The sequence below is a fragment of the Chelonoidis abingdonii genome, chromosome 3 (genome assembly GCF_003597395.2).
Source record: "Chelonoidis abingdonii isolate Lonesome George chromosome 3, CheloAbing_2.0, whole genome shotgun sequence".
Taxonomy (NCBI): domain Eukaryota; kingdom Metazoa; phylum Chordata; order Testudines; family Testudinidae; genus Chelonoidis; species Chelonoidis abingdonii.
The window spans coordinates 102,863,568-102,890,152 of record NC_133771.1 but is presented as its reverse complement, the minus strand read 5'-3'; the positions used below and the strand labels follow the sequence as shown (position 1 = coordinate 102,890,152).

The 26,585-nt window shown below is 40.2% G+C and overlaps 1 protein-coding gene across 5 annotated transcripts in view; it reads left to right on the top strand.

Moving 5' to 3' along the window:
• ARHGAP18 (Rho GTPase activating protein 18) overlaps window positions 1-26,585 on the top strand; it is a 144,017-nt gene that overhangs the window by 18,863 nt on the left and 98,569 nt on the right. For 3 of the 5 annotated variants that reach the window (XM_075063940.1, XM_032803467.2, XM_032803469.2), the window contains exon 1: window positions 12,287-12,908. The exons of 1 other annotated variant lie outside the window; for it this stretch is intronic. In XM_075063940.1, coding sequence (XP_074920041.1) covers window positions 12,863-12,908 — 46 coding nt within the window. In that variant the 5' untranslated portion in view covers window positions 12,287-12,862. Of the gene's footprint in view, window positions 1-12,286; window positions 12,909-26,585 lie in introns of those variants that run through there. One more of the 5 variants, XM_032803470.2, reaches the window with a different exon arrangement.

The following is a 26,585-nucleotide window of genomic DNA, read 5'->3' as shown; positions in this document are numbered from 1 at the left end:
AACACTGAAAAAATATTGTCCCAAATGAAAAGCTAGAAAGACAAGAACAAATCGGAGTGCACTGTTTGCTAACTACTTATGCCTACCAGTCTCTTGTATCTGTTCTTAGACACTAATTCACTTTCATCAAATTCACCAACTGTTTTGCTTTTTCAGCACTTAGCTCATCAAGCAAGAATATTTTTCGCATGTTCTGGAACCAGTCAGATGTGGATCAGAACATACTAAAAACATGATTGATTGGTGTTGAGCTGGCTTGAAAGGAAATCCTGGCCCCACTGAAGTCAATGGGTGTTTTACCCATTGACTTTAATGGGGCCAGGATTTCTCTGAGGTCTTTCAACAGTGGACAAGCTTATAAAACAAGACAGTTGAATTAGGCTATTTCTTTTCCACAACTTCCTATTTTGATGCAATGAACAGTAACAATCTTCCTTGCAAATATAGATTTTCACAATGTGCAAAAATATGCAACTAATCTTTCAACAACCAGCTCTTGGAAAATGTAGCAATGAACTCATTGTACTCCAATAGCTATCTGCATGCATGATAGACTGCTTGTTTTTAAAATCTTTACAAATGGCATTTGCAAAAAGTTAAAACATTCCCTCTACTTGTAAACTTCAGCTGATAGGTAAGCTGTGTAGACAGACATGCATGAGTGAGCAAGAGACATGTCACCACCTCTCTTGGACTTTAACCTTTAACTCGGGATACTGTAGTTTGCCCTCTTAAATCCAGATAATATAGTATTACCATATTGAGGGTGAGGGGAAACAAAGCAATATCATTTTCATATGAATGTGACTGGATTACCCCATGAAATGCTTTGCTAACGTAATACAATATGATATTCATTAATGGCATTGTTATGAATTGAGAAAGTTATAGACTCTTGTAAAGCAGGGGTACTTCAGCTTGGTTGGAACTTTGATATTTCAGCCAGCACATGGCAACCAAATTAAAGCTACAGTAAATTATTGCCTCCATATGTGTACTTTTGCAAAATGTTCCAAATCAAAGCAAAATGAATAACTGCTAGATTCTCTCAGGGGTAGTTGAGTTGGTGGTTAAAGAGGCTGCAGGCAGGCTTAACATCTACTTTCTAAATACTACATCCTACAGAAATCATAATACATTCTTACTTCAAATCTTGCTCCAAGAAAATTTGAGTAATAGCATCTTTAAACCAATGAGACTAAAACTTTGCAGACTGGAAGTCAGCAAAGACAGTCAACAGAAACAGCAAAAGTAAAAAAAGTAAAAGTATGTCATAAACATACAGCTAAGGGTAGCATAAAATCCCTCCTGAGCAGCTGCACTGAATCCTTACCTCTAAGGGGTTAAGAAGCTCAAATAACCTGGTTGGAACCTGACCAAAAGAACAATAAGAAAAGAAGATAATTTCAAATTGGGGGAGGGGGGAGGTTTTGTTTGTGCTCTCTTTGTTGTTCCCTCTCTGGATGGAGAGAGAGACCAGGCAGGAAAAACATCTTCTGAAAACGTACCTGAAATGAGCATCTAAGATTACAAAAATTGTAAATAAGGGCAAGGAAATGCATTAGATTATCTTTTGTTTTAGCTTGTGAATTTTCCCTATGCTGAGAGGGAGTTTTATTCCTGTTTTTTGTAACTTTGAAGCTGAGCCTAGAGGGGAATCCTCTGTTTTAAATCTTTTTATTACTCTGCAAAGTTACCTTCCATCCTGATTTTTGCAGGTGTGATTCTTTTACTTTTTCTTTAAATAAAATTCTTCTTTTAAGAACCTGATTGATTTTCAGTGTCCTAAAAACCAAGGGGTTTGATCTGTGCTCACATTGTAACCAATTGGTTGGTATATTACTCTCAAGCCTCCAGGAAAGGGGGTGAAGAGTCTTGGGGAATATTTTGGGGGAACAAGGGACTCCACATGACCCTTTTCCTGAATTTTTGTCTAAATCACTTGGTGGTGCAGTAATACCGTCCAAGGACAAGGAAAGGATTTGTGCCTTGAGGAAGTTTTTAACCTAAGCTGGTAAAAATAAGCATAGAGGGTCTTTTATGCAGGTCCCCACATCTGTACCCCAGAGTTCAGAATGGGGAGGGAACCCTGACAACAGCACTGAAGAGAGTTGTAGGAAGGGGTGCTAACTACCGTTCCAGTCACTGCACCTGTCACAGAAAGATCTAGTCCACTGGTTAGGGAGGATGTGTATTATACTCCCAGTTTGCTATTACTTGTGGTGGAATCAGCAGCACGTGCTGGTCAGGGGGGTGCATGTGGTTCCTCCTCCAAACTGAGGCAAAGAAGTGCATTCATTAGCATGTTGCAGTTGCTCACTGAGTCTTGCTTGCCAGTGAGTGCAGTAGTCCCTTATACTAAACGCTCAGCAGCATTCCATGCCCTCTGCTTAGCAACCTCCTGGAAGGGTGAGTTTGCCCTTATAGTGTGTGTGTACCGGTATATATATTGCAATATATGCACATGCAGATTAGTAAAATTTGTAACAAGTGTTTTATCTTTTCTGCTGTCTGTTTGCTGTACTCAGGGTTAGCAATATGTTCTCGTGTAAATATATGATAGTGCGAGAGCCAGGAAATATTAAGCTACTACACTGACAGTCAAAATAAGTCTGACTAATGTCACAGAAACTCTTTTATGAGAAAATCTCAAGTAAACCCTAAAAATAGTTGTCTCTGCAGAAAGCACACAGTTTGCATCTGATCTAGGTAAACTCTTTAAGTTAGCCTTTTGTAACTCAATTTACTACATCCAGAATACTCAGCATTAATAATATGTTCTTGTGCCCTATATTTTTCTATTTCTTCCTATATTATTATCACATTGCTTTCCTATCCTTTCACAATAGGGTGGACATTGTTGTAAGCAGAGCTGGGCAAGATAGCCACAAACAAAAATTTAATCTTTGACTGTTAACAGGATTATCTTTTACAAACCTGCTACTTATTTAAAATTATTTGTGAATAATTTACATGGTTGTGTGTTAGCTTACACACAATTCACCATAGCTGTCGCTTTGAGGATTCACAATTCATGCTGTATGAGTGGTATTTTTTCAGCTCTTACTGGCTGATTCCCAAACCCACAAAGAGCCATCTGCATATGATTTCTAGTGCAAATGGTTGCACAATTCTTCACAATGATTTTCCTTCCTATGAATATTCATATGAAATAAATTTCACTCAGATGAATGCTTATGAAAAGCAAATAAAAGGTGACACATAGTATCAAAGGAAAGTCCCAGTTTTTATTCTGATGAATGTTTGTGAATATGTTTGTTCAATATTTGACCAGTTCTAGCTACAAGAAATTGTACTAAGACTTCAACTCCAGAATCAACTCCAGAATCAAAAAAACAAGGTGCCATAAAGTTAGATACTTATAATCAAACTTAACTGTAAAATTTGGGTGCTCAGCTGTGCTGTCAGAGCCAATTTACGCCCAAGGCATAGTAATGTTGTACTTGGATTTCTTCATTTGATCATTTCTACAATCTGCAAGTGTAGCAAGAATGAGTCTGGCAACTTGTCAGGAAACCCAAGACTGGCAGCAATTTGGGGACTTCAGCTCCCTAGGATACTAAGATCAGTAGTAAATCAGAGGAATACTTCTGAGGAACAGATATTATCCCATTAGGGCAATATATCAGAGGGGTAGCCATGTTAGTCTGTATCCACAAAAACAACAAAGACTATCCATGAAAGCTTATGCCCGAATAAATCTGTTAGTCTTTAAGGTGCCACCGGACTCCTCATTAGGGCAATGATTCTCAAACTGTGGTCAGTGGACCAATGGTGGTCCATGCAATTGCTTCTCTCGCAGTTTGAAGCATCTATTATCTTCACTCAATGACATTTCCAGATAGCTGTGCCCCAGTCCAGAACTCACTATTTTCATAGGCTTTTTTGACTAAGTTAAAAAACAACAACACCTTTCTATGTTGCCTGGCTGCTTCATGTTTTACTTTAACAGGTGTGTCTCTAGTGTACATTCAGCTGTGATCAAATTTACAGGCAATAGCAAAATTGGAGGGGTAACAAAGAAAAGAGGACAGAGCCAAACTGCAAAGTGACTTGGAGAGCATCTGAAATAATTGGTTGCTAACTCCTAGCCAGATGTAAATTGACAAAAGCCATCCTGGTCCCCTCTCAGATCTGATCATCCAAGACTGGCCTGAGAACTAGTTGTATGCACAGGTTTCCTGTGAACCGAATATTAACAAGTGGCAGACACACATCTTTAATCAAAGCAGCAGATAGCATCTGAATTTTTTCAAATAGCTTCTCTCTACCTACCAACATCATTTCCATCTGATTTGATTAAAGTTTGAGCCAACTAACTCTCATCCAACTCCCACTGTATCCACCAGACACTGGATACAGCATTCAGTTTACTGCCTGGACTGGATGAGACACAGACTTGAGTTATCAGCATATTGAATACATTACAGCTTCTGCCCAACACTGACCCTGACAATGGTCCCATACACCCATTGTACAAGAAGGGAGATAAAATGGAAGCTTCTGAAACCCCATGTGAGAGCATCCTCAGTGCAAGAAAGGAAGTGCACAGAAACCTTCCTCTGGGAACATATAGTAAGAAAGTATCTGAGCAGTCTCCTCCATACCTGCTACAGTCTGCAGGCAAATCAACAGAGAGAACAGTATTCAAATGGACACCTGATCTGCATCCATCACTGGCCACTAATGCAACCAGTGCACTCTCCATGCCATACCCAGGTTAAAACCCAGACTTGGCTGGGTTAAGGAGATTTAAGGCAGTTGGATATTGAAAAGACAAGATGACAAGAATTGTCTTAACAAAAATTAGAAGATTTAGTTCAGCATTATAATTGGCCACATTCGTCAGGGCCACGTGGTAGTTTCTTGAACTAAAACTGAGAAGGCAGCAATCTGCCCACAGTAATGGAGGTATTGACAGTCAGCAATGAAAATGGACCTAGCTCCTCAACACTGACTAGCCAGAAGTGACCTGGCTCCAAAGCATAGGTTTTGTCATATAGTTCTCCCCAAACTTCCTGTATCTCAGGTAAAGTCACTGACCAGAACTCAAGCACAGTAGATTTAGCATTTGCTCCTGAAGACATTACCCTGCCCTCATTAATACAGACAGTTCAATCCAAATCAGCATCATTTTATCCTCAATGTAACATGCACGAAAAGACTAACAAATAACAATACTTTGCACATAGGGAGTGACTTTTAAAACAATTTAACAGGGATTAAATAGGCCTCAGACAGCTCTGTAATATGCATATTATTAGTCTTATTGTATAGAAAGGTAAACTGAGGCAGGGATCTGTTAGGTGGCTTGTACAAGGTCACAAAAAGTAAATGACTGGTCTAGGAATGAAGCCAAGGACTATTGACTCCCAAGTCCTATGCTTAGCCACTAGGCTAACCACTTCTGTCAGACATCTGTTGTAAAAAGCAGATAAATGAATGCACTTTACCCACCATTAAAACGCGGCCAGCTCTGTATTAAACAGAGCAGCTATGTATCAACCAAAAGCAACAAATCAAACAAGAACCTCATCCAATCAAAACTACAGGGAGATTTGTTTTAGATTAATTCATATGTGTTTTAGTTTCATACGAATAATCTCAAAAAATGTACCAATACTTGATCATGAAATCACTGAAAAATAATAATTACCAAAGCAGCCAGCAGAGTGCACCACATGCATTTTAGAACAGTTTCCAGGAGGAAGGGAACAGTGAAAAGTGTTGCTGGTTTAATTATACAGATTAATTACGAAAAAATAAATTAATTAATTATCTGTATAAAAAGATTACAAATGAAGGGGAGGCTGGTGGGACTCTCTGAGAACAGAAAGTGTGTTTATTCTCTTGTACCATTTCGCTGCTGCTGTGTCTGTCATATACTGCTCACGAAAAATTCCCTTTGTATGGAGCTATCCTTGGGTACTGCTGAGCAACCCCAACACATCAATATAATGAAAGTTTAGGGTGTTCAGCATCTGTCAGGATCAGACCCTAAGAATGCACATAACAAGCCAGCTACTGAACATGTGATCAGCTTCTCTGTGGACAAAGACTGTGGTTTCATGCCCAGATTTAATTTCTTTGCATAATTATGCTGATCTAAATCACCTTCTATACTCCAGTATAGTATATCAGTAAAGTCTTGATTACTCTGATTTTTATGTACCACATGCTGCACATTCAGCTAAATTAAACTGTTGAATCTGCTTTGCTATTTGCCGGAGCCACAGAACCATATTAAGCATTCTTTACAAGACCTCATCTAAATTATTTCTAGTATTTTTCTGCGGCTATAGAATAGTATTAACATATGTGGATCTTTACATAATAGAGTGGAATACCATATCAAGTGGCCAATTTAATATAGGTTTGTATTCAGCATATACTATATGAGCAGCTTTTCATTTCATGCCTTCATCTATTATTTGGAAACCACAAACACAAACTGGAAAAAGGAAAGGCTACCACAGTATTTTATGAATGTGGATCAGGATGCAGGGGTGATGGGATGATTTCAGCTCAGTTTAAAATTTGTCTAGGCTAATTTAGGCAAACCCACACTGTCTAGGAGAAGAAAATACTGTATTGGTAGAGTTATGGAAATGCAGGCCTGGAAGTAGAGGTGGATTAAGCTTTTGTGGGGCCCTGGGCCAAAGTTAGTGGAGACCTCTCCCCACCCCTTCCGCTTGCGGTCCCCACATGGCCTGCGCTCCTGCTGGGGAAATGGGCTCAGAGTGCGGGGCTTACCCTGCTCTGCCCCCTCCCCATCCAGCACTGCTGCCAGGGAGCTGGCTCTGGGCACAGGGGGCTTGCTCTACGCTCTGGAAGGAGCGCCAGGTGGGCAGAGCAGGGCAAGCCCCTACGCCTCAACCTCGCTCCCTTACAGGCGTGCTGGGTGGGTGGGTCAGGATGCAGGGGTGCCCATTTTTTTGGGGCCTCCCAATTGGCCAGAGTCTCTGGGCATGGGACCTATTGGTCCACTGGCTAATCCATCACTGCCTGGAAGGGACCTCAAGAGGTCATCTAGAGCATTCCCTCATGCTGAGGCAGGACTAAGTATACACAGACCATCACTGCCATGCATTTGTAAAACCTGGCCTTAAAAATCTTCAGTGATGGAGATTCTCAAGTACCAGATCATTAGAAATATACCTAGTGAGTCACTGAACAAACATGTGATCTCATTGTGGTGTTGTTTGTGGCCCTGGGACAATTATATGTATAATCAGAGCATCAACTGGAATAAATTGGTGTAGTGCCATAGAATTCAGTTTGGAACCTGTTCATGTTGACATGGCACCACAAGACAGGGTTGCTTAGTGGTCTTTAAACTGGTGATGTTGTCATATCTAGAGAAGACATAAAATCTGAAAATCATCCATAACATCAATGTGGAAAAATCTGTACAATGACAGTATCTGGGGGAAAAAAGGAAGGAAAATGAAAGAATAAAATTCAGTTAAATAGTGAACTGCTGATAATATATAGTTCAAACTAATTTATACATATGCTCTGTAAAAACAGTAATAAAAAATATTAGTGTAGATATAATGTCTCTGTAAAGATCTCACACCAAACACTTTATAATTGGTGTTCAGAATCTGAGTGATCTGATTGGGGTAATGTAACTGTGTACAAGTCATGTTTTACCAATGCACATCAAACGAGGTACTGTAATATTTTAAAGTCTTGGGCTCCATAGCAAAAGAGATTGATACAAGACAGCAAATAAGTCATATTTCTCAAGTGGCTGAAGGCTATATGTTTCAATCTTGCCCTCAAGTATACTTGATTGATAATACTAAATTGTGTGCCTTCTTTCAAACACATATTTCCATTCTTGGTGAGAACAGAAATATTTATTGTAAACTCAGTATTTATTGAACACAATATTTCTATTAGGAGAAAATACATTACTTACATTAGTGGAGGAAAATGTACAACATAACCTGTACATATTTAGGGCCAGATTCAGTTCTTGGTTACTTCGATATACATCTGTTCTTGGTTACTTGGATATAAAAGAAGTGGAGTTACTCTGGATTTAGCTGATGTAAAAGAATGGCATCTGGTTCCAGTGGACTGCCAAATGCAGTGTCCCAAGGTTTTTTTAAAAAATGCATCCCTAGAATTAAGCTCTTAAGACCACAAGAACTGTTGTGTGCTCACCACATTTGAAAAAAATCAAATAATTTATTGGGCCAAACTTGTTTGTCTTGTTAAAGAGATTTAAGAGGAGATTTCAGTATCTCTGCTAATTCTGAGTCATCATTAATTCAATCACTGTCATTTATTAATGGAACTACTCTCTTTCTAATAACTTTCCCCCCTCCAATATATTTAATAAAGTTCTTATTCTCTGTTTTGCTAGTATTAACTCATTCAATGTTTTTTACTTTCCCAATCTTTTGCCTGCACTCCTTAAATAGAGTGTGAATATTTTTCTTTGTCTGCCTTCTTCCTTTTCCATTTGCAGTACAATTTTCTTTGAGCAGTCCCTAGTGTCACCACATCGGTTGCATCTTGTTCCTGTATTCTTCCTTTACAGAAGAAGCACCATGCATTATGCCTTAATTATGGCATCTTTTAGGATGCTTATCAAAGAAAAGGCATCTTACATTTTTATTCTTTTAGCACCTACTCTGTATTCTGTTCAGGCAAGTTACTTTGAAATGCATGAAGTCAACGTACAGTACTTTAGATATTTTTATTTAGTTTTTACAGGATGTTTTGTAACTGAGTAAAATGTTTGGCATATACTCAATATCCTGAAATTTTAAAAATTCACGAAGTCCTGAAGATCTTAGTATTTATATATGTTTTCAATATTAAAAAGAAAAATAATGCAAAAGAACTTTCATTACTTAAACAAGGGACTATTTAGCAATAAATTATTTCATGTGTATTAAAACAAAAAGAGCAGTAGGTAAAAGTCAGATATGGTAGGTGCACTGACATACATTAACAGGGCTATAGTTTCTGGTTTTACACTGGTGTAAAATTCAAGTAACTCCAATTGTCAGCTAAGTGTGACCAGAATCAGGCCCCAATTGTGCCATTAAGACAGAGCCCATAAGATATGCTGTGGAGCTGCATCAGGGCAAGGAGAGCACTAAGGAGGCATTTTCACAGCTCCAAGATATGCTCTGGCAGAACCCCTGCTGCTATACTCCTCTAGGGTTTGGAGGCATGAAGTTACACTCCCACTAGCAGGGGCAAGTTATAAGGTGAAGCAGTGGTCCTGTTTTCTTCCCTCCCCATCTCCTTTGGGGTGCTGGACATTCCTAAGGGAATAAGGTGATAGCAGCCTCTGCTCTCCCCTCTGGATATGGGGTGCAGTTCTGCATGATACACCCAGCTTAAGAATGAAAACAAACTTTCAAAGGGTGCAGAATGGACTGGTTTTATCCTCCCCCACCTTCTACTTTTTCCTCAGAAATATTTAACAAAATCCCATTATTAGGGAAAAGATTAAGAATATTTATTAAAATGTTGATAATTTCAAATGTAAAAGTCAAAGAATGAAAAGTTTCACACAAAAATTCATTTACAAATGGCCATTTTTACACAAAAAGTTCAGTTGAAAACATTTCAACCAGCTTGCTAGCCCTACACAGGCAGCATACCAACATAGTGGTAGAAAGTACCTTACAGAGCCCACATTAGGGTCAGGTAGAATTGCAATTACTCCCCCTCACTTCTACCCCCCCCCCAAAAACAAACAAACAAACAAAAAACCCCAGCTGCATAAATATCTACGGACCAGGCAGAAGATGGCCCTGAAAGGTTGCATAGCGGAAAGAAACCTCTATAATTGCTGGCCCACAGATGCTCCACTGAATTTCCTTGGATAGCTTCTCTCAGTTCTACAGGGATATTACCCCTTCCCCACCAGTGAGAGAACATGCAGTCAGATATTCTGTAGCTACCCTTCCAAAAGAGAAACCGTTGAATCAAGTCCTGGTCCCATTGGCAAAATATCTCATTGGCTTTAACAGGGTCAGGATTTCACTTGTTAACTCTGCCAGATCAATGGTTATAAGCAGCAACTGTGCTCAAGACTGACTCTGAAGGACACATTCTATGCAGTGCTGTTGTTGCCGCCATGTTGGACCCAAGATATTACAGAGAGATGGGTGAGGTAATATTTTATTGGACCAACTTCTGTTGGTGAGAGAGAGATAAGCTTTTGAGCTTACAGGGAGATCTTATGTTTTTGAAGGACATGTTGATCTTGCTTAGTGACTCTCCCAGTGTTCAAACATGAGGGCACATTCTTCCCTGGCTGATTCTCAACTAGGAAAGGCTTTCAGAGCTGCCATAGGTCAAAGTTATTGGATCTCCATTTTGGAGATCAGCCAGGCAGAAAAATAAAAGGGACTAACCATTTCCATAGATGTTTATTTCAATGTGCGATCATTTAAATAAATGTAGGTACAGAACTCCAGGTATTTGCATGCTAGCAAACAGCTTGCTTTGTGCACTGAAGTCATTAAATATTAAACCACACACTAACACACACATGTGCATAGGAGCTTTTATTTCTATGTGTAATCTTTGTTTTTTCTTTTTTAAAAAAGCCCAAGGAAATTACAATATGCAGACATCAAGGAATATATTTATGGTACACAGAATCATAATTTAGATACCAAGGTTTATGATGTAAGTACTTATATACATGTACAGAAAGGGACTCGTTAGAATTGTGAAAATCATAGCTTTGAACACACTGGGACAGAACCTTTGCTTTGACTCTGATTTTCTGATATGCCAACACAAAGCAACTGAAAAGCCCATAGATCTGCACTCTTGAGAATTCATGGATGGTATGGAGCTATAGCACCTCCCCACCCAACCCTCCATGCAGGTGGTATGTCGAGGAGAAAGAGGCCTGACCAGGGACCTCCTGCACTCTGGCTACCCCAATTAGTCCCTGATTGTCAAAATGTTGCCTTGGAGCTATTAGCAGCTGGGTGCAAGTTGGAACAGCCCTGAAGCTTCTCAGTCATGCTGGGGACAAAGCACCCACCCTTACTTCCCACTGCCAGTTACTGTAGTTTTACAATTAACTATTTTTTCTAATTAAAAAAACTCGTGAAAAATGCCAATAAGGGAAATTGTCTATAGTGATTCAGTGACAGACTGTGCACTAAGTGCTGTCTGGTGCATAAAGTAAACCAATGGAAGAGAAGAATATGTTTTTCTTCTCATCTTCTAGTTACAGCACTCTTAGGGTATCACTTGTAACAAGTAAAAAATTTGAAGAGTGAAGTCTGATTTTTCAGTTGACTGTATCCTTTTAATTCTAAACTAATAATATTGTATTAAGGCTTTTAAAAGCAGTCTTACATTGAAGGCTGGTGGAGATTGCTGTTATATAAACTCATTTATATATTTTATGGAAATGAACGGACTCAAACCTTTGATTTACAAATATTGCTATCCTATGGAAACAACTATTGTTACTCTCTTCCTCCTTCTCTCCCTTTTCCTACTCTTTGTTTGTCACAATAATTAGTTGTGTCCAGTCATAAATTAACCCTGATCCTGCTAACATTTATGTGTGCACATAACTTTACTAACACAAGTAATCAAATTGAAGTAAGTGGGATTCGTCACATGAGTAAAAAGAAAAAAAATGTGCAGGATCAGGGCCTGAGATTGTAGAGCAGGAACTTTATCAATTTCGGAGTTTCCCCAGCACCTACCACAATAGGACCCAGATCCTGACAGACTACCACAAGGGTTGACAACCTTTCAGAAGTCCAGTGCCGAATCTTCATTTATTCACTCTAATTTAAATATTTGCGTGCCAGTAATACATTTTAACATTTTTTAGAAGGTTTCTTTCTATAAGTCTATAATATGTAACTAAACTGTTGTATGTAAGTAAATAAGGGTTTTAAAATGTTTAAGAAACTTCATTTAAAAATTAAATTAAAATGCAGAGCCTCCCAGACTGGTGGCCAGGACCTGGACAGCATGAGTGCCACTGAAAATCAGCTCACATGCTGCCTTTGGCATGCGTGCCATAGGTTGCCTACCCTGGACTACCATATAAAAAAATACATTCTATTTTTGGTATTGTATACACCCAGCGCATATTGGGGGTGGGGCAGACTGGCTTGATAGGCAGCCTGTAAGTTTCTTAACGGTTCAAACTGACAAAAATAGAATCTGCTGTATTTTGGAAAGCTAAGCTGGGTAATCATTATGAGTACAGTCTGAGCTGGGAGATCTATATGAATCTGGTTATATCAGCTCCTCTATGCTGTACTCATATTTGCCTTTGCCGTGTGTGTTCTGAATCTGTCAGCAAGGGGTTAAGGAAAGTGGAAACTCATGTTGCAGTGACCAGAAAAAAACAACAAAACCTCATCATATGGAAACAGGAATTGGAAAACAAAACTACCTTTTCTTGGGACCTCGTATTATCTAGTGACTAAGTTTCTTTCTACACTTGTTCTGACTGGTTGAATGTACCCTATTTAGATGTTTAAGTAATTAAATAAGATAATAGTAAAACACTGAAAAGAAGCAAGAAATTTCCTCGTTTAACAATACTCATGAATCAGAGAGTCTAATTGGAGAGACGGGAAGCATTTCACATAAATAACTCCTCCCCTCCTTCCTCCTCTGTTTTGCAAACGCTGATCTTCAGAGGAGGAGCTGGGGGATGCTAATGAGCTGAGTTGCCAAGTGAGGCGTTAGCAGGAACTTCATTACCCTTCTTTGCGTTAGTATCTTTGTAAAGATTATGCTGCTACTCGCACCATGAACTGGCTGTCTGCTTCCCCGGGAGTCGTTTTAACAGCCTACCACCCCAGCGGCAACAATGCCGAGAGTCATGCGAAAGAGAGCGAAGAAACGTCCCCCTCAAGGTAAGGTAGAGCGCTCGGCAAACTTCACCTGCTCAGGGAGAACAACAGTGCACAGGCAGTCTGAGCTGGGGGAAGACGTCGCCGCTGCTACTGCCATGCAACCTGGTGACGCAGGAATGCTGTCCCAGGGTTCAGTACAAAGGCTCGGGGGGTGCAGTCTGTAGGTTACAGATCAGAGGAGCAAAGTTTAGAAAACGTCAGAAGTTGCCCTCTGCAATGAGGTGCAGGGCGTAGTTTGGAGAATTAACAACGTCTGGAACAGGTGCATTTGCAGAGAGAGCACATGAGCTCCCACAGGTTGGGAGTCTTTAATGCCTTTCGTGTACAGCAGGTAGAAACACTTTCTGCCAGCAAAGTTACTATTCTTTATTGGTAAACACTCTCTAAAGAGTCAAGCAGCAAAAAAACTCCCCTCAGTCACTGGGCTTACCTGATCTTTGTTTTTTTTGAAGGGGGGGGAGTGCTGCCCTTTCACTTGGGGTGGGGGTAGAAGAGAGACATTAGTTGTGCCCAATTCATGCACGCGCGTGTATGTATAAAATATAATAACCGTCCATAAGAACAAGTTTTTGACTCAAACAAAACATCTCCCTGTCACAAGGTGATATGGTTACATAGAGGGAGCGAGAGGAACATGTATTCCATAGATTACTGAGGTGAAAAGGCTCTGCGTACTTTGTTCTTTTTTCCTCCTACGATTTTTTTTTTTTAATTACCTTGATACTTGGTGAATTGTTTCCTGCTTCAATGTGTGTGCTGGAAATAGTAAATATTCACAGCAGTGCAAGGCACTGAGTGGAAAACTTGCTTGTATAGTGAATGCTGTTATTGCTCAGTTAGTATGTGAGTGTGTATTACTTAAAAACACAGCAGCTGCAGTTCTTTGTGCACCTTTACCTAGGCCTGTAGTCTGATGAGCACTTTGCATGTCCAGTTTCCATGGATGGTAGTGGGAGTTGTAGCACGACACGCTGCAAGATCAGGCCCTTCAATTTAAGCACTGTACAACTCTTCATGGGGCCTTTATGTATTGTACTCCTCTGTTCTTTGTATGTGGTAAGTTTAGGGTGACCAGACATCAAATGTGAAATTGGGCAGGGGGTGGTAATAGGAGCCTATATAAGAAAAAGACCCCAAAATTGGGACTGTCCCTATAAAATTGGGACATCTGGTCACCCCTAGGTAAGTTAAAGGATGGTGCTGGTAAAGAGAAAAATCTTTCAATTTAGTATTTCCCCCCCGCCATAAAAAAAAATGCAAAACTGGTGCATGGGAAAGGTGTCAGATTGACATGCAGACTGAAGATCTCAGATTATTCCATAGAACAGGTTTAGTACAGGCAGCAGCATTGCAGACTTCTCCACATCGACCCCCATAAAGATCATCTGTAGAGAAATCGCCTATGAGAGTGAGGAGTACCCTCATGGCTCATTCTGATCAATTACCATTTCTCTGCTGAGTCAACAAAAGTGCAGCAGCAGTGGTGAGATTTATCATATGTAGACTATTGAGGGCCCCATTGAGCGTGGCACTGTCTCACTATGTGCATGTGTAAGTACATGTGTTTGCCTCAAAGAGATTCCAGTCTAAATAGACAGGGCAAATAAAGGTGGGAGGAAGGAAGTACTAGGATCCTGATTTTATAGATAACTGAGGAGAGGTGAAGTGACTTGCACAGGGAGTCTGTGGCAGAGCCAGGATTTGCCATCAGAAATTGCAGCTCCTTGTTTAGTGCTTTAACCACAAGATCATCTCTCTTTTCATTGTAGTGTTGCTAATTTCCCTAGTAGGAGTTAAGCTATCTGCCCATTTTGTTCGGATCACCAGAGCTGTTTAAGTTTGATATTGTTTGGGATATTGAAAACCAACTGGTTTTATATAGATTAATGACTCCCACCACCCCTCTCCCCATATTAACTAACATCTGCTCCTCTGCTTTCATTCCATTGATATTCATGGGTATAAACATGAGGACACTGCAAGGCTGGTGCACTCATATAAACATGGAGATCTATGGACACAATAGTGCAATCCTATTCTTACTTCTGAATGTGTCTAAAGGAGCTAAAACTAGAAAGCAGAGACAAGGATACTGAAAGCACCACAGTAGAGAGCCGAGACTCAAAGGGAGGAAGTCGTGAAACCCCACTGCCATGTTGGGAGGGATCCTGATTTCTTATGTATTTGTAATGACTTTTTCTAAGTTTGGCCCACTCTCTCATGTTATCGCAAGAACAGGATGAAAAACGTTGTCCCACTCCCTAGAGAGAGGACTTTTGAAGGGGGAATGTTCTGCTAGAAGCTCTGCAACGGTGGGCTGGAAGTTTGGTGCCTTACACCTGCAGTTGTTCAAATGCACAAAGGCTCAGGGCCTTTGCTCTGTTGCTTGGGAACCTCTTCCCCATGGCAACACAGCTAATTCAGGAGGAGCATTCCCACATGGTCCCCACTAATTTGTAGCTGCCCCTGAATGCTCCCTTGAGTGGGAGGAGTTACCACAAAATTCTGATGCCATCAGAATTATTTTACACAGAGAAGCCACATGGGGGGCATCTAATGTGATGAGCAGTTATTCCCTAGTGCTTTTACTTCTCTACCCCCGGAGCCTGACTCCCAACCAGGCTTCTATGGGATGGTGGAAATAAGGGGAACATGCTCTGGAGTTCTCGATCCCGCTTTCTAGTTCGCCCCCAGTCTGAATGTACTTTATCTGGCTTTCCTCCAAGCGGATAATCCAATCCTTAGTTTTACAGCACTGTTTGCATGAGCTTAAATGACATTAAGACATAGCAGCAGTACATTTCTTTTTTCATGCATAAGAAATCTTTACAGTACAGTTTAGGCATCTGTCACTTTTTCAAAATATATATTGTAGATGTGTTTTTAGTTTAGGGTTCCCTACCATGCAAAGTATTTAAACAAGTGAGCAGACCGCTCAGACCAATACCAAAACAAATTGTTTAACCAGGCTGCTAATAACTTCAGTTTTAGGAATTTGTTACTAAATCTAGGGGAACATGGAATTAAAAATGTGTCCACTTCCTGCCTTTGAAAAATCCTGGTATAAGAGCTGCTCAGCAAATCAGTGCACATAAGAATAATGGTGGTTTGCCCTCCCATAACGGATCTCAAAGTGCATTACAAACATTAGATACAAGTCATATTGATACCAAAAAAATCATACTGTATTCTCTTATCAATGGTTGGTTATGCTGTCTGCTGCTCATTGCGGACTTTGGGTGAAAGCCACACTTATACAAAATGCCAGCTACAAAGTATTCGTACCACTTTCTATCCCCCTGACACCCTCTTTTGTGGGCTTCATGCAATATGTTGGCCTTCTGCACAGGCATGACTCACCTTTTAGGACACCACTTTACATACACATCCTGGGAGTCACTTATACATGTTAAAGTCATATAGCACAAGCTGCGTAGGGGTTTGCATGTGGATAATTATTAAGTTATACTTATGCAACTGTAATTACATACCCTAACTTCTATATAATACAGGCAGAGATTGGTGGATATTTCATTAAACTATCTGGGCATAATTTGGTTTAACTTTTGAAAGAGTTATGGGTCTCTCCTACTCACTGGTCATTTGGTCCAGATTTTCACACCCTTGGCATGCTGAATAGTGCCTTGCTATGCAAGTATCCCCACTGGCGTCAGTGTTATGTATTAAGGTACTATTCAGCGTGAGTGAGGCTTTCAGATAATGTGTCCATATATGGATTTATGAGGTATGTGCTAAATGGCCAGGCAAAAACCTCTTTGCAAGTCATACCTTTGCTTGCTGAAAAGCTGTGTGACAGCTTTATCCTCAATGCTGCTTCTAATTAGAGCTGGTTGGGAAAGTTCCCAATGGAAAATGACCTTTTCACAAAATTTAAAATTTTCCAAGGAAAAATTTCAATTTTAGGAGGAAAAACTGATTTTCCATGAGGAAAATATAAAGAGGTTGCTGGCTGCCTGAAAAGCTTTTTCAATTTCACTTTCTGCCTGCAGGGAATTGGCAAGAGCCTTCCAGGAGGACCACCAGCAGCCAAAAAATTCTGCTCTTGTTCTGTCAATGGAATTCTTCTGAAAATCCTTTCCTGTGGAAAAATTCACACTTTTTGCCCCTTCAAAAAGAAAAAAAAATTTGGAGCAGCATTTCCATTTTCTGGCCAGGTCTACTCAGCATTGCCAGATTGCGTAGGAATGTACCACAGTTATGCAGGAAACATCCAAATAAATGAAGCTGAAATCTTCTGTAGAATTGGATGCACTATCTACAGCTTCTGCTTTGTTCTGCAGTATGCATGTACCAGCTCAGTGCTCCAGATAGTGTAACTTTAGTGCTGGTTTGAAAGTCACTTATTTGGCTTTACTTTGAGTCCAGAAAACTTGCCAAGTTAGAGACTGAAATCACCTATCTTAAATATTCCTCTTACTAACTAATATTTTGATCACCATTCAATTAACAGTGTGACTCAGCAAGTGGCTAAATGATTTGGTCCATTCTCCACTGGGACACTGCTTGTAGGGTCACAATCTCAAGTGATGACTATCCTGTCAAAGCATTCTTTTGTTATAGTACAGTATAATCAACTACGTGGAATCATTCTCCTGGAGCATTTAAATTTAAGTTGTGACTGCTAGTATTTCAGATAGTCAGCCAGCCCTTGGAAACCTACTTGCAACCTACTGGCCTGCTTACCTTAAGGTTTCTGCTCATCTAAGGAATCCTCCTTTCAAAATGGGTAATATTGGAGCAGTACACTACTGTGCTCCAGAGATCATACCCATGCAAAAATAGCCAAGCCAGTTCACTCCGAGTTCTGCAGACATATGAGAAGTCTTCCTTTACAAAACTTAGATCAAAGCCATGCTGATGGAAGAAAGATGTAAACCTGTTCCAAGCTGGTCCTTGAAAAAAAAAAAAAATCTTTCAAATGTCTCCTCTAGAACAGGCTTACAGGAGTATGGTTTTAGGAGGCAATAATTTAGAATAGGCTTCTATGTGGTCACTTTAACATTTTTGCCAATCCAGCAGTATTTTCTTCAGCCAGGATCTTATAAATGCTGCCAATATTTTACCACACAGAAATCTAGTATGTTTATTCCTGTGATAGTCTAGTGTAACCATAACAACTGGTAGTCTCTTCTCCTTTATATATTTTAAGTAACAGCTGTGGGTGGTTTCTAACCTTGGTTCAATTATGTCTCAAACCCCTTTGAGAGAAGTAACAGATGGCCGACCCAGTGTCAAATTCCATTTTAAACAGCTATCCTCTGTCCACATTGCTTCATTCCCCCCCCCCCCCTGCCTCATTTATCCACAGCATGGATCCACTATCATTGGATTAATTGCTTGTATGTGATTTAGAGTATCCCTGCGGCCTTTTCACCCTGGTAAAATAAGTTAAGCTTGTCGCTTAAGGTTCATATTGACCAAGAGTACATGAGGTGCTTTGTAGGCAGGTAAGAAGAAAGAGGTTCCTGCTCTGAGTAATTTACAATTAAAGACTCCAATCTGGCAGATGTTTATGCTCATGAAAAGTCTGAGTTCAACGGCACTACTCCTTTATGTAAATATTACACACAGGTAACGGTTTGCAGGATAAAGGTCTAAATGGAGCATGTATAAAGGACAAGGAATGGGACAGAGCAAAAAGCCTGAGACTGAGCAATAAAAATACACGCTTTCACCACGTGAGCAAAAGGACTTACTGTATTAGCTGACAGCAGTAGTAAGCTCTTATCCACTCTGAACCATAATTAAAGGGGAACACTATCACTTTGTCAACATGTTATACAAACACTGCCACATAAAGAGACTCATTTGCTACTTGGTCTCCCTTAGAAAGAGGTCAGAAGGTAGGAACATCTTGAGTCTGGAAGGTTAAAGACAGACTTGCATTATGTATCACCCCACCAGAAATGGGAGTTGTAATATTGACCATGACAGATAGATCAGACAGAACAGCAGTCACATACACCAAGGACAGGTTTACTCATCAGCAGAATAGGTTTCAGACAATGTGTCCCAATATTTACTCACTTTAATCTGAATATTGAATCACTTACATCCCAAACCAAAACATCTAAAAAAAAATGCAGTTGTCAGTATGAATCCAGGCCCTCCCTCTGTGTCTATTTCCATCCCTGCAAGGAGAGGCGGTGTAGCCACAGCAGTACCACTGATTTGCTCAACCTCCAAACACAGTAAAATGCTGCATGAGACATTGAAGCACCATCACGGATTTATACAATTTATATTGGTGCAACTTATATTGATGGAGCCTTTCCACCCACATTGGGTTCTTTCATAATCTGTTATTCTGCCAGATGTCTGAGGCAGAGGTCTCCCTACATTCACCATACAGGTTATTTTTAAATCTTGTAACCTCTTTCATTATGCTTCTCTAGTGTTTTATACATCCCATTTCACATGTGCTGCCTTGCACTACCTTTTCCCCATACTAAAACAAAAGATCTATGACACAAAGACTGATTGCACTTAACCATTGCAGTCTTGCATGTGGTGTCAGCAGAGCTGTACATGTAGTTTTTACTGCAGATAGGTAAATGTCCTCTTATTTGGATCTTCCTGCTCATTTAAACCGCACCCAATTTGATGCTCATCTTACAAATTCATCTCAAACTAATTGACATGAGTGCTATTTAAACTGCACAACTTAAGATAGTTTTCACTTCTTTTTCCTCCTGCCCATAGGACCTCACCTTACTCAACGCTTGAACCAAAGCTCATTGAAGTCAAGGGAGCAACTTCCTTTCACTTCAATGGACTTCGGTAAATGAGAAGTAACAGTTGTAGTCAGTGGAGTTACATCAGTGTCAAACTAGTGGGACAGAATCAGGACTCCATGTATCAGAGTGGTAGCTGTGTTATCAGCAAAAAGAACAAGGAGTACTTGTGGCACCTTAGAGACTAACAAATTTATTTGGGCATAAGCTTTTGTGGGCTAAAACCCACTTCATCAGATGCATGCAGTGGAAAATAGCCCATGAAAGATTATGCTGAAATAAATTTGTTAGTCTCCAAGGTGCAAAAAGTACTCCATGTATGTTATTTCTGACATACAAAAAACCAAGATATTATGCCCTTTTCTGTTTATATATGGAATATAGGGTCTAACAGACCTTTTAATTAAGAGGTCTGTATTTTTGCTTATTAGTAAATATAGAATGATTAGATAGATATGAAGTGTAATAATGACATGCTGTTGAATAAAATCTAACTTTTTCAACAGCAGAGTGTAAGTAACAAATTTAAGAGGAAGGATACAGAGGCCTGCTTTATATCTTAGAGTGAATATTAAAATTCAGGAAGTTCTGTATGGTGCATTAAAATTTTATGTAATTATTTGAAATATATACCTAGAAATATTTTTGAAGATCAGAATAGTTACACTTGCAGTCCCAGTTTTAGAATGAGTCCTAATGTCAATCTGCTGGTATTGCCTCAGTAAGAATTTGCAAAACTGTTAAACTATTGTCACTGCCAATATTCTTCTCTTTGTATCATTGTTTAACAAAATGAGCTGTGACTAGACAAGTTGGAGCTGAAAGCTGTAAGGCTTTCACAAAAGCTATTTATAGGTGCCTCAGAAACATTTGTAACTTGAACACCCCTCTATAATTGTTTGCACTAGAGTTAATATGTACCTTCACATTTTTCTATGAATCAGATACTACACGCTGAGCCCACAATTACAGTAACTCTGCTACAGAGAAGTTCATGCCATGAATGGTTCTGTAGATTCCTGTTAATGAACATGATTGAGGAAAGAGTGATTCCACTATACTACGATTTTCAACAAGATGACAGGCTACATGATGAGTACTGTTTTTAATGAACCCATCTCTGCCCAGGAATCTTGACCTCAGAATTATTAGTGAGAGTTTAAAAAAAAAAAGAGATCAAACTGAAAGTAGAAATAAATATTTAAGAATCTAGATGTAAAAAACCCATCAAAACCAGTTTATTCTATAAAACATTTAAACCATTTCCCCGTGTATGTATTTGGCAGAGCAAGATTAATATAGGTTTGGCTATCCAGTTAAATATCCATCCCCAATGAAGGGGGAAAGTTGTGCACTGGAATTCCTCTGTCTCTCTTGTCCTCTCCCCAACACAACCCATGGAGTTCCAACCCTGTGAAGCTTCAAAAGATGGGATTCCTTGGAATACCAGGGAGGAAAACAATGTTACCAAGCTAGTCACCCTCCACCACAACTTTCCATAGCCCATAGATCTGCCTGACCAGGGGCCTGGCCTCTCTAGTCACAGGGAAAGAAAGGTAAGTAACTCCAGCGTTGTGTTCATAGCACGCAGACAGAAGTTAGATGAAAATATCAAATACTGTCGCAGAAAGGTTGCAGTATAATGTTACTTCTAGTCTTAGAATCCAGAACAGCACACAGCAACCGAGAGAGCGCAAGAGAGCAGGCTGCTCCCTAAGGCAGAGAGGTACAGCTCATCCCACCTTGTTCTACACTGGTTCTTCAGACTGACTGCTGCTAGTCTTGCTCGATTGCACACTTTCCTGTAAAGCCCCCTTACCTACAAGCAGAGCTAGGAAAATCCTCCCCCTCCCAAACACTCTTAAAGTGGTAGCTTGCAATTCCAAAACAGTCCTTAATACATCGCAGGAAAGGACCTTTCCTTTGAGGGAGGTGGAATTCAATGAAGGAAGGATAGTCTGCTTATGACTCGGAGCTGCATTCAGTTACAGGCTCTTAGTCTTTAAAATATTTAATCTTTGTCTTTTAGTTCCTCATCTGTAAAATGGGAATACTACTTTTAGTCACCTTTTATCTGTTAAGCTCTTCGGCGAGGGACTGGCTCTTTGGATAGGTCTATACCTAGAACAGTAGTGCCCTGATCTTGGCTTGTAAGCTCTACTATTTACAATTTGTACTACAGTTATGTTACACATGGTCAGCTGTGTACAGTATTCGACTCTGTTCTTCTACAATCATTGATATTTTGTTGATTTGCACATGCATCATTTTTCTTCTGAGTCTTATGCATAGGCTTCCCATTCTGTTGAACGAATGTTCAAATACACAACCAAACTCTGATCTCTGGGGTGCAGTTTGTCCAGTGATTTACAGAAATGTGGATTTAATGGGAAATGAAAACGTCAAGATTTTTTTATGGAGAGAGATCATCTGAGGATTTTTTGATGATAGGGCATTGCTACCCATGCTAACTTGAGATCAATGTCAGCTGTTCTCCAGCACTGCATTTTCCAAGTGGATGCAATATTTTTTTACTTTCACAACGGTGAATTGCTCTAAGAAAAGTAAATAAAAATATTATAGAATAAAATTTTCACCCTGCAGTATCCACAATAAATATTTTGGAAGGCAAAAATGTTTGGAAGAAAAGTGGCAATTATACTTCATGTTTAGGGAAAATTGATTTGGGCTGTTTCTAATATGTTCATGAAGTTTGTTCAAAGCAGCTTGTACATGTATATCACCGCCTCCTTTAAACAAACAAAGGATCACATTTACTATCCTGCCACCTGTTCCTGGCTCCAAGTTATGTGAGGTGAGATACTATTTTTTGTTTTATTTGAATGTCAGTACAAAAATTTCTCTGGCCTACCAGCATACAGAACTCCTGTTCCTTGCTCCTGAGTCTTAACACACTGAGATGGCCTTTACTCTCTTCCCTGGGCAAGTCAGTCTTTCTGGCTCAACTTCCCATTTAAAAATCAAAATCATATGTAAATACTTCACAGGGATGATAATTATTTGACCTTTATATATCACTTAGGATTAGCTGAGAACCAGCTCCGTGTAATAGTCAGGACATTGTGGAAGTTTGTTTTGTTTGGAGACAAGGTAATTGTTGTAATGTTTAATTTAATAAGTGTCCTGTTCTGCACAAAATGTTATTAGAAAGACTGGGTTCAAAGTGCTTGGTTGTAGGCCTACTCCAAAGGCATGGCATACTTGGGAAACATTTCCTCATTCCCTTGAGGACAGATATTGGAAGAGAGATAATAGTGGATTATGTCCCTGAATATTATAAACATAATATAGCATTGCAGAGTGCTTTTTAGACCTTGGCTTACACTAGAAAGTAGTACGAGCAAAAGTCCTATTAGCATAGTGTCACTGACAAAGCTATTTCAGTAGAGTGGATTCACATTGTGCGCCAGCACAGGTAGCCACTCTTAGGGAGCTGTGGAAATTTGGAGTCAAAGTCCCACAACTCCCTCTGTTCCTCCCATAATCTACTGCTCTAGTGATATATGTTTTTGAACTCTGCCGCAAACACGGATGCAATACATCACTTTTCTCCATATTTAAGTACAGGGCATACAGTTCAGTTGTATTTGCAAAACTGCAGTGCTCAGTCACCTGAGGATGAGTGGACATTGAATGCATCAGACTCACTGGTACAGAACAACTGCACATGGTGGAACAGTTTGTTTCAGCTACTCCTATGAGCACCAAGTAGTGGAACCAGATTGTGATGCAAGCCTAGGATGACCAGCAATGGACCCAGAATTCCAGATGTGGAAGGGCATTTTCCTCAAGTTGCGTACCAGACTCAATCCAGCCCTGCAGGACAGATGTCCTAGTGTTCCTGTCTTGGTAGTGGAGAAAGCAAGGCAATAGCCATATGAAAGCATGCAACCCCAGATTGACTACCACTGACAGATAGCAATTTGGCACTGAAAAAAGAGAAGGGAAAAACCCCCCACAAAAAACCATATGGGTGGTTATTATCAAGGCATGTAAGGCCATGTCACAGGGGTCCACTCACCACTAGGCTACTATGGAGATTAGCTCTTTCCAGGTGCTGTGCCTGCGTCTGGTGGTGTCTCCACCTATCTTCTCTTATGCTGTGGCCCCTCTCGCTCCAGGAGCTGTGGCTTCCTGTTTCCAAATTGGTCCTCCAGTGAGGTCACTATGGTTCTCCCCTTCTGAGATATCAAAGTCTTTTCACGGCAAATTGTCTCAGGCAGTCCACTTTCTGGTCCATGCCACTTCCCCAGTGGCTGATAGAGGAATCTGGGCCCACCTTCTACTCCAGGTTCCAGGGCCCTCTTGACAGAAGCCAAGGTCTGTCCTATCCCATACCTTGCTGTTTTACCCCTGAGCTTTCCTACCTTTCTGTGTCTCCTCCCTTCTCAGGGTTTGTCAGCCCAAACTCCCTCCTCCCAGGGCATAACTGTTGGCTGTCTAGCTCTGTAACCCCCAAACACACCTCCCTTCTCCTAAGGAGTTACTGCAGATTACCTCCCTGCAGTCCCTTTGTGTTCTCAGCTCCTGAGCTTCATACAGGCCCCCTCCTCTTCCTGTTCAGCTGAGCCTCATGTGTAGTAACTTCACTGCTCCCTGGCTACTCCTCCAGGTGCAACCTGGAGAGTTAATTGGCCCAGCTAGCCACCTTAACCCCTTCAGGCCTTGTGTGGGTGGATACCCCATCTCATGCCATAAAGTGTATCCTGCTGTACGGAGCAGTATGGCTGGTGAGGGTTCAGGAAATAGATTCAAAGGCATGGGCTTCCCACATGGTGCTGGGGCTTAGGTGGGACACATCTCCATACTACACATCCCTGAATAGCTTGAGTGCATAATCAAAAGGGGCGCTTTTCTATGATTACGTAGGCTGTGGTAGACCACTGTAGGCAATGGACCGACATCATTACTGGATGGTCAGAAGTTGTCCATGACACTTGGATTTTTAGAAATAGAGGACTTTTGACAAGACAAAAGCTGGAACCTTCTCCTAGACCAACCAATTGACATTAATGGCGTTTCTATGCCATTTGTTGTTCTTGGTGACCCTGCAAACCGTTTACTTCCCTGGCTTATGAAGCCATATACCAGGCATCTGAACATAAGTGAGGGACGGTTAACTGTTGCCAGAGCAGAATGACTGTGGAGTGTGCATCGGGGGGATTGAAGGACAGCTGGAGATGCCTTCTGGCATGGCTTGATCTCAGCAAAGAAAAAAATATCCCAATAGCTTTTGCTGGATGCTGTGCATTGTGTAACTGTGCAATTCTTCTGACATGGTGGAGAATGAGGAGTTCAGCAGGCACACTGTCCACAAGCAGCCTGAAGGTAGGTTGGTTACTAGTACCACTGTAAGTGCTGTGCAGGTGATGGAAGCTTTGAGAGCTTACCTCCACAGTGGGCAAAAGCCAGTGTCCCATTGACTTGGTACTCTGCTCGAGCCTGTCTTTGGGCAATAGGCATGATTTATTTTAATGGAAATTTTAAGAAGCAATCCTTGGTAATATCCATGAATTACTACCTTTAATATGCTTAATTATATTGTATAATGTGGTATGGAAGGCATGCAAGCTATATGAATTATTTTCTAATGGTAGAGGGAGCACTGTAATGACAGAAGACACAATATTCAGAACAGCTGAACATTGCTCACTGAGCTTTAAACAATGCCTCACCAAAAGAATCAAGCCACCAACATCAGAACTATGTACAATGAAATGCAACATGCAGCTGTGCCCGGTCTGTATCACAGGATTAGCTGATAGTGTGGTCAATGAGTTTTTTCAAAGGTAGGTTAATATATAGAGATTTTACACACCTTAGTTGGTTTTGAACTTTACACCAGAGAGATTAGTTTTATGACATACATCAAAGCACATCATAAATGTGAAGTGTAATGAGCTGTTTGTGATTTAAGTATAAGAAATACTTAAGTATGTTTCCATTATCTTCACCCCAGCGACATCCTTACTATGCAAATTAAAGGAAAAAAGACTGAATGTGGTTAGCTTTTCTTAAAAAATGTTTAAGAATTTAAGACTGAATTCATTCCTTCTTCCCCCTTCAGAGAAGGAGAATCATACTTGTATTAAAAGTTCAGCATTTACTGCTCATTGAGGAAAAAAATGAATATATATTTGAATTTCTGTGAATGTTAATCACATACAAGATCCAAAAATCACGATTCTGCTCACACCAGGTTAAAGCAGGAGTTGCACATTCATGAAACTCCATTAACTTTAATGGGAGTTCAATTCTCTAGAATCTTCACATGAGCACTTTATATCTCTGATCTGAAAACACTGTTTATGACGCTGTAGGCTGTTAAAATCTGTTGGATGGTGGTGCTTCAGTACTTTTCTCTAACTTTTAGCAAGATTGTCAGAGAGGAGTGGATAGTGCTTCTCTATTCTGGGATGGAAAGGATACCCTAGGATATTTGCATTATCTATTTTCTCCCAGTGCAGGAAACCATTTGAGGATTAAGGATGCTTTCTTGAACCTTTGTGTTTAAAGAAGCGAGGGACTTAATAGTCACCAGGTTGACAGAATTCCATGTATTTAAGACACTAGACTACATTGATTGTAAAAACTTACCACATTGCTGATAATCTTCAAAACAATAAAATATTTTTATTTATTTTAGTCTCTCAATTGCACCACCAGAAGCAGAAAAATTAAAAATTTCAGTGAATGCCACCTGGTTTAATTATAGTTCAGGAACTAAGATTCATAGACTGTGGGACTGGAAGGGACCTCAAAAGGTCATCGAGTCCAGTCCCCTGCCCTCATGGCAGGACCAAATACTGTCTAGACCATCCCGGATAGACATTTATCTAACCTACTCTTAAATATCTCCAGAGATGGAGATTTCACAACCTCCCTAGGGAATTTATTCCAG